Raw genomic sequence first — 9,595 nt, forward strand, 5'->3', positions numbered from 1 at the left:
GTAGTATTGCTGCGGAAATATGACGCTTGAGCCCAGGTTTCGCGCTAGAGGACACGATATCGAACTGATAAGACCTCTCTGTTTCCACCTTCGTTGCTTCGCTTCGCTCGTCTGCGGCGATTTACCAGCAGCTGCTGCTGAATCGAAGCCTCCGTTTGTGGCTGCCATAATAAACTTGCTGCGGTGGCCTAGCGGTTATGGCGTTTCGCTGCCAAGACCGAAGTCGCGGTGTCGATTCGCATCCGCGGCAGACACATTCCGATAGTTTTCGATGGAGGCGAATTGCAGAAAACACTCGCGTACTTAGACTTGGGTAGTCTAAAGAACTTTGGGTGGTCAAAAATAATACGGTGGTCACTACTGCAGTGTGTTTCCTAATTTCATCATGGCTTTGGCACGTAAAACCCCAGAATATTTAGCTGCAGCAGAACTGATAGTTGGGCGAGTTGTGATAGTTGGGCGAGTTGGGCGAGTGCGCAAAAAGATTACACCCAGAATATTTAGCTTTGATAATAAAGGCTTCGTCATATTTCAGGTTATCTTTGGGCGCACACGCCTGAACCGGGACGAAAACACGCCACCACCAATTAAGCGGAATGCAAGTGTACAGATTGTTATGACATTGTGTGGCTCATAATGATTTATTTCCGTTCCAGAGAAAAACGAACAAAGACACATGAGATGAAGCGCCAGAAGCGTCACGCCAGGTTCCTTCACAGAGTGTAAGGCTTTTCTTTGGTTTAATTTGTCTGATTCTGAACAAACCAGTCAACTCTGGGAAATAGCCGGTGTGTACCATCATAAGAACAACGTAGTAAACTGGTCACAACAAACATTTCAGTAGTATGTTGCATACCACAATATGGAAAGATATTATTTGTTAAATGGAACTGTTGTCTTTGAGAACACAAACTTAGCTAGTTGATAAGCTTGCCTGCAAGTGACTTCGCTTACTGGAAATGCCCCAAGTAGCTCTTCCGCGGGCTATGAAGCTTCTATAACTATGTAGGCTAGCTGAAGTTCTGTCAATGCAACATACGCTCTTGATGTGGTTCTTACAGGTCACTTCTGACGCGCAAGCTTCCACGTTGACCTCGGTTTTAGACAGTTTGGAAGATGTGAGTACGCATTCACCTGTCTTGACATACTATCACTGAGAATATATACTCACTTTTTGCGTGTCCTGCCCATACCAGGTGGAAGATACCATTCTAGACAGCCCTAGTACGTGCCAGGAAACAGAAGTAAGTAGTCATGCAGACAGCCTAAGTTTACAGGCACACCAGACACCATACAACCATGCCAATTTTTGTAGTGCTTCCCTCAACAGGAGAGTTCTCTCACCGAGCCTGTAGCGCTCACTCATGCTTTTGAAAATGAAGCAGCTGTAAGTGCATGCAGCACTTTTGCACTACTTATTGATACACTGAATGGCGATTTGTTTAACAGGCTGAGTAGTGTAAGCGCTTTTCAATTCCTCTTTACACATTATGAAAGAGTAAGCAGTCATGCGAAGTCTTCTGCCTTCTGTATTGTCATATTTAAGGTAACTTAACTTCAACAGGTTGCAGCACACACCGAAACCACATCAGTCAGCAATGTTCTGGGGAATGAAGATTTAAGTGCTCGCACAGTCCGTCTAGGCATCTGAACATGGTGCCTGTTTAAGAAGTACACGCATTAATATGGTTTCTCCTTTCATAGGCTTACTGCAGTGAAAATATATTTGACAGCCCAGGCACAGTTTATGAACCACATGTGAGTGGTCAGGGAAACCTATCATATGTTGCTTCAAGTGCAACTTAGCTGTCACTTTCTTCACAGGAGCTGCACTGGTCACATGTACATTCGATAAGAAACCAGATGTGAGTGTGCAAGCATGCTCCTCTCCACATGATTATGTCTACTGCCTGTGTGATGCTGCAATGATGATTGCTGCTGTGCTTTGTTTACAGGCTGCCACTTATGGTGTAACTACTCCAGAGAGGACTGTTGCAGAAAATGAAGTTTGTGCAAGCTTAACATCAGATCACGAAAGTGACGTAAGTAGGCACGCAGATTATTTTAGTTGCCAGATGGCGTGTTTAAGTTTCCGACGGAACTATCATTTTGTTACAGATTTGTGCAAGCAGAACAGAGCACATCATGACAAGCGAAAGTACAAAGGCAAGATTTTATGATGTTAACATGCTCTAAATCATGACATGCCTTTTCACTTCCTTGCAGGTGATGAAAGATAGCTCCACACAATGGGAATTGCCGCCAACTGACCATTCATACACAAATATGAGACATCCCATGACCGTGAAAACTATTTCCTATCGAACACTGACCAGTGATGACATTCTTTTTTACACTGGCATTCCTGTGGCTGTATTTGACAAACTCGTGTCAGCACTGAAGACTCAGGACAAGACAGTCTGCAAGGTCTTGACCATCGAAGACCAGCTGCTATTGACCCTCATGAGGCTTAGACTTGGCCTCCTTTGTGGAGATCTAGCAAGACGATTCGAGGTCTCAGTCGCTTATATTTCTAGAACATTTTCGAGAGTGCTGGACGACCTGGTGAAGATCATGCAAGAAGTTGTTGTATGGCTGCCCCGCTCAAGGTTGCGGGCAAACATGCCAGAGAGTTTCAGAAACTGTGAGTACAGTCGTACAACATGCATATTTGACTGCACTGAGGCACTAATGCAAAGGCCACGGAAACTGATGGCCAGATCCCAAAGTTACAGCCAATACAAGGGTGCAAACACAATGAAATTTCTTACCGTCATAGCACCAAATGGATTTATAATGTTCGTATCAGATGTGTATGGAGGCAGGGCCTCAGACAAATACATTGTAAAGACATGTGGAGTGGAAGAATACCTCCTTCCAGGGGACGAGATAATGGCAGACCGCGGTTTCAAGCTTGACCCTCATCTTGAAGTTCAAGGGATTAAAATGAACAGGCCTGAATTCACAAAAGGTAGGTATCCACAATAGTGTTTGTCACACCCTCTATAAGTTTAAAGAGCTGCACAGTAATTACAAGCGTGTACATGATTGCTTTTTTGTTTTTGTTCTTTTCTTAGGAAAGGATCAGCTACCTGAAAGTGAAGTCACCGAAACTAGGCGCATCGCTTCGCTGCAAATTCATGTTGAGCGGGAAATCAACCGAATCAAGAGGTACAGAATTTTCAAACAAGTACTGCCCATCAAGTCAAGCAAGTATGGTAGCAAAGTTGTCCTTGTTTGTGCGGGACTCTGCAACCTTAAAAGTCCACTCATCAATGAACTAACTCGAGCGTAAATATCCCATATGTATTGTAATTTTGGCCCTAAGCGCTCTGTGAGAAGTGAGTAGGGTAAACGACACTTCACTTCAGTGATGCTGTTTTTGTAACCTCACTGGTCTCGTACCTGTGAAGCTTATGAAGTGACATGAGGCCAAGGTGTAAAACAGGTGGTTGAATGTTGTTTATTCTTTCAATATACTTAGAGGGCTCTAATAAGGCAAACATTATGAATAAATAAAATTTTGCTTGCTACGTATGCGTTATTTGACAAATCTCAACATATGTCTTGCACACAGCCAGCTTCTTTTTATAATGTAGGTCCTCAAGGTGAGGCAGCAGGTGCAAAAAGTAGAATGCTTCGAGTCTCTTCATGTTCTGTTCAATGTACCGTGTGTCAACTGGCACATTTACGATTACATCACTTTCAGCTGACAACACATAAAAATAGCACATGCTTTTGCCATAGCAAAACATACTAAACTGTACTTGGTCATAGTACCCATTTTTTCCGCCTGGGCAAAGCACATGTTCGCCATTCACAAGCTTAACGTCGTACTTTCCCCCTTCAATTAACACATTGCAATCAGAAACTGTGGACACTTGATCTCAAGTAGGGCATTATCAGCACAGATGCCATCAGGGCTTGCAGACAGCCAAGGATGTGTACTACTCACTACCATCCCCGACTGTGCTACAGCCAGACCAGTTTTCCTCATGAATGCCACTCTTGCAATGGCTTCGTACTTCAGCCCATGCTTTGTTGCAGCATTGCCAGTAAAGCTTAGATTTGAAAGTGCAGAAACAGCTTTCGAAGGGTCAGTGCTTTCCTTTTTAGGAACCCGCTTCACATTTGATGCAGTTATGCGAAGGCGCCTGGCCATGTGCCATAGTGGGCACCCCTGTTCCCTAGTGGAAAACTCAAGCAAAGCCCTTCCTTCATCCGAAAGCACAACAAATTTTTGATAAAATAATTTGCAAGGGCAACAGCTTTCTGGAAGTTCCAATGGGTCTGTATGTGAGTGGCGAGGCTGGCTTGGTAGATCAGCAGCAGATGGGTCCCAAGCTGCCGCATTCATAGTGCTATGAAGCAAAGTAACTGCATGACATAAAACAATTGCAACTAATTTGCACTGCATTCTGCCAGCAACACCACTTGTATTTATAATTAAATACAATAACCAAACATCATGTCTATTGTATTTGAAAGCCACCAAAATCTACCGTCACAATCTACATTATTGTTAAGCTAAATAAATGGCAATGTGAGTCAGTTCCATGAAAACATACTAATGAGCTTTAACAAACAATCGCCACTATAATTTTAAGGCATTTAAGTTAACACAAATTCACTCATTTCATGTGTCGAAAGAAATGTGCCCTCACCTGGAATGTTGAAGAGATCTGAGAATGGTTTGCTCCTGATGTGGTTTATCAGCTTTTCATCATTTCCGAAGTGATGAAACTTTCTTGAGTGTTTTGGTGCTTTATTTTCGGAGTCCACAGTTTGTTTTTGGAGCTTAAAGTACATATCTTCAAGCAGGACAGGTTCCACATTCCTCTTTATTCCCCTGTTCCACTGAGCTGCTTGGTCAGTACATGATGTGCCGGTCATTCCTGACGTAACAGCCATATCGACTTTCCACAGTAGTGCACCAACATGGCTGCAAACCCTTGCTTTCCCAGCCATACATGAGCATCCAGCAGTGATTACCTGGCTGGTGTGCCTGACACAAGCCCATGCTGTCCAAGGCTTTTGATTTATGGCCTGCGAGGGTCGAACATCCGCGTTGAGGTACACAAAGTCTTTGTTAACATTGTGACAAAGCACCTGGCCAACCCAGCCACTCTGCACAAAATTGTAGGAGTCTAGGCTTTTGTATGCCTCTGCTTCCTTGAGGTCACATGCCTTGCTCCTTATGAGGTAGCACACAATGTGGGCACTGAACACACTTGGCCACGCCTTCACGTCGTCCACCCAGATGTTGACGCACATTGGGTGCATGTAGGTCACGCCATCTGAAAAATAGGTCACATCAAGCAGTGAGTGTATATGTAGGTTAAAACAAGCATGCTGTAAGGACTGACTAATCGAGCCTCCTTGGGCACAATATATATATATACTGCCACACCAAATACGACGATTAAAAATTAAATTCTGGGGTTTTACGTGCCGAAACCACAATTTGATTATGAGGCATGCCGTAGAGAGGGCCTCAGGATTAATTTTGACGACCGGGTTCATTAACGTGCACCCAATGCACAGTACACGGGCGTCTTAGCATTTCACCCCCATCAAAATGCGGCCGTGATTCGATCCCGCGCCCTCAAGCTTAGTAGCGCAACGCCACCACGGCAGGTTATCAAATACAATGGGAACACGCGATGGGAGAACAGAGATCATCGATCTCCCATACGTTTAACTGTGAGATGCAACTGGACGCGATAAACATGCCCTTGGCTCAGACTGCAACATCCCTACATTCCCTTTGCTAAAAACAATAACTGCTGCCCGTAGTAAGGGACTCCAGATTATTTTGACCAGCTGGGCTTCTACACACAACGCACGGCACACGAGCGTTTTTGCATTCCGCCCCCATCGGAATGTGGACGCCGCGGCCGGCCTTGAACCCTCGACCTCACACCCAACAGTGCAACGTCATAGCTACTGGGCTGCCGCGGAGTGTTCCTTTTCATGAGACGGCACATATCGCATCGTTCCCACATCGTTTCCCTTTATTACGCGAGATCGGGCTTCGTAGCACGCCAGCGATGCGGGCTGTTTATTAGCACGGGTAGACGGCTTTCCGCGATCGCGGATCAGTAGAAACTGAGCCGTTCCGCATGTCTGACCAGAAAGCACTCGCAACAGCGAGAAAAGATTTCGGCAGGACACCACCGTAAAGCCATCCTACGCAGCTTGGTTGCAGACCAGCCATGCGATAAGATGTTGCCGATAAAAGGACAGCGAGCGAACGGGAAGACGCGGTGTCCGCGCCGCCACAAACGTGCGACGCTGCTACGAACACTCCGTGCACTGTACAACTCATAGATGATCCTGTACGTAATTGCTAGCTGAGCGATCACAGACTCTCCAAACGATGCAACACAGCATGCATTGTTTATTCTACGCTAAATTTGCGAGCAAAACATTGCGAGTTGAGCGCAGACACTTACCGATGTCGATCGTATCCCCAGCCGACAATGTGCGGGTCCCGCTGGCTCCTGGCTACGTGCTGCTGTTCGTTCTAGCCACTGTGGCCATTTCCTACCATCGATGAGGATTTGGCGAGCAGAAAGATGCGTCTGCAATATGCTAACAACAATTCCGCACGAGTTCACAGACACAATCGTCGAAACACCTCGTACGAACACGTTGCCGAAAGGCGCTGCCGACGCACTTAACAGCCCAGCATAGCGCGGCATTGGCGTTTCTGGCGAGAGCCGCTAGGCGGCGTTAGTAGTGTGAGTATTAGTGAGTGTGAGTGTGAGTATTAGTGTGAGGCAGAATTAGGCGACCAGGAGTCAGGAAAAGACGCAGAAAGGATAAGAATAGAGAAGGTAAAATTTGCTACATTAACATGCAGGGTGGTCGTAAGCAGGAAAAATGGCTGGAAATTCAAACGCAACTGAATGATGAAGCGATTAGCGTGTACGCCTTGACCGAAACGCATCTACGAGATTTGGAGCAGCCGCCTGTTATTGACAACTTTGTATGGGAAGGGTGCAACAGAATGACCGGGTCAAGGAAAGGCGGAGGCGTAGGCGTACTAATTAGGCGAGGTCTGAAGTGGCGAAGGGTAAACGAGACATGTAAAGAGCACTTATGGATTAGTGGTACATGGCAAGGTAAAAAGACGTGGCTGGGAGTAGCTTACCTATGGACAGGTAGTGATAGCAGGGAAAAAAATAAGGAATTGGTCGATTGCATTAGAAGCGATATTAATGAGTTCAGTAACTCGGGCCAGGTGATATTAGTGGGAGATATGAACGCGCACATGGACAATTTAGACGGATATACTGATTACAACGGCTCTCTAGTGCTGGATTTGTGTGATGAACAGAACCTTATAGTAGTTAACAGGGAGAATAAGTGTCATGGACAGGTAACGTGGCAATGCGGAAACAGGCAGTCATGTATCGACTACGCCTTAGTCTCAGAAATGGTCTACGAACAACTGGAACAAATGATAATAGACGAAAATGGAAAAAATAGCCTGGGAAGCGATCATAGACGTTTAGCATTAAAGTTTGGGAGAGATACCAGCGCAGAACATGAACCAATAGCCTCAGAGTTTTTAAAAATGAATGACGAGCAAATAACAGAGATCGCAAACAACATAGAGAAGAAAATTGAGGCTTTTCCTACAGCAGTCTGGAAATATAAGGAACTGGTGGAGGTTATGCAGCATGAAATAAGGCGGACAAGGCAATACAATTGTTGGATTGGAAAGAGGAAACCGCGTAAGTGGTGGAACAAGGAAATTAAACAAGCTATAGAAGAGCGTAAAGAGGCATCTAGGGTTCATCGAGAAGCCAAAAAGTTGGGATTACAAGAAGAAGAGGTGCTCCTTAGATGGAATACATACAGAGAAAAGAAAAGGGTTGCGAGTGAGCTCGTGCAAGAGAAAATTAAATGCGCAAGTGAACGTTGGGTGCATAACATTCACAAAAGAGACAAAGGCGCCCCAAAAAGATTCTGGAACCATATAAAAGCACTCGGAGCTCCAACTAGAAACTCGCAAACGGCTATAAGGGATGAAGACGGTAACATCTATGAAGGCGATGATGCGCTGCAGTACATCACAGACGTTATCAGGCATAACTTCGGTACGAGAAAAAGTGTAGTTCAGACAACAGATCCAGCAACAACAGAGAGGCTTGAGAGATCAAAATTCAGCATAGAAAGCTTCTATTGGAAAAAGGCAGCAGAAAATGTCCCTAACAACACGGCAGCAGGACCCGATGAAATCCCAATACAGCTAATCAAAAACCTCGGTCCAAAAAGCAAGGCACTGCTGACTAATGTCATAGAGCAAGTGATTAGAACAAAGAATATTCCCGTTGGATGGCGTGAAAGCAAGATGAATCTCATCTACAAAGGCAAAGGAGATAAGGATAAGACGAGCTCGTACAGGCCAGTTACAGTAACGTCGGTGATATATAGAGTGGCAATGCAAGCCGTAAAATTAGAACTGTCGAAGTGGGTGGAGGAAAACGGTGTATTGGGGGAACTACAGAATGGGTTCAGGCCAGGCAGACGCTTAGAAGACAATATGTTTGTACTAACTCAGTGCATAGAGATTTCAGTAGCTCAGAAAAGACCTTTATGGGTAGCATTTCTAGATATTAAAGGAGCTTATGACAACGTAGACAGGGAATTGTTGTGGGATATTCTTCAATACGAAGGCATAGATGACGATTTCGTGGAGCTGCTGAGGGAGATATATCGAGACAACCAAGTACAAGTGGCATGGGAAGGCCGAAAAGGAAATGAAATGGTGGGAATTCACCAAGGATTGAAGCAAGGATGCCCTCTGTCACCATTGTTGTTCACGCTTTACGTCAAGGGCATAGAAAGACGACTGGAAAACAGCGAATTAGGTTTTGATTTATCCTACATGCGTAATGGACAAATGGTGCAACAGAAGGTCCCTGGATTGATGTACGCAGACGACATTGTGCTACTAGCGGACAATAAAAAAGATTTACAGATACTTGCGAATATCTGTGGGAACGCAGCGACAAATCTAGGCCTTAAGTTTAGCGCAGAGAAATCAGGGATTATGATCTTTAATGAACACACGAGTAACTTCGTGGTGTCGATTCAACAGCAAGTAATACCCATAGTGAAGCAATATAAGTACCTCGGCGTACACATAAACGAAGGAAAGAATTACTCAAGCAACCACCAAGATAATCTGAAAATAAAGGGGAAGCGGAATGCAGCATTAATGAAACACAGAGCACTGTGGGGCCACAATAAGTATGAGGTGGTGCGTGGAATCTGGAAAGGAGTAATGGTGCCAGCACTAACATTCGCAAATGCCATTATATGCTTAAAATCGGATATATTGGCGGGTTTGGAAGTTAACCAAAGATCAGTAGGCCGGTTGGCTTTGGGAGCACACGGTAATACGACAAATGAGGCAGTGCATGGAGACATGGGTTGGGCCTCTTTTGAAGTCAGAGAAGCACAAAGCAAAATTAGTTTTGAAGAAAGGCTCAGGAACATGGATGAAAATAAATGGGCGGCTAAGTGCACTGTACATCTCTACATGAAAAGCGTGGACACAGAATGGAGGAAGAGGTCAGGG

General features: G+C 45.0%; 1 protein-coding gene across 1 annotated transcript in view; it reads left to right on the forward strand.

Annotated features, from left to right (window-relative positions):
* Nucleotides 1-2,124: 2,124 nt before the first annotated feature.
* Nucleotides 2,125-9,595, forward strand: part of LOC125944297 (uncharacterized) — a 14,122-nt gene continuing 6,651 nt past the window's right edge. Inside the window, exons 1-3 of the mRNA XM_049664653.1 lie at nt 2,125-2,166; nt 2,227-2,971; nt 3,078-3,171. Coding sequence (XP_049520610.1) covers nt 2,146-2,166; nt 2,227-2,971; nt 3,078-3,171 — 860 coding nt within the window. The 5' untranslated portion in view covers nt 2,125-2,145. The remainder of the gene's footprint in view (nt 2,167-2,226; nt 2,972-3,077; nt 3,172-9,595) is intronic.

The sequence above is a fragment of the Dermacentor silvarum genome, chromosome 3 (assembly GCF_013339745.2).
Source record: "Dermacentor silvarum isolate Dsil-2018 chromosome 3, BIME_Dsil_1.4, whole genome shotgun sequence".
Taxonomy (NCBI): Eukaryota; Metazoa; Arthropoda; class Arachnida; order Ixodida; family Ixodidae; genus Dermacentor; species Dermacentor silvarum.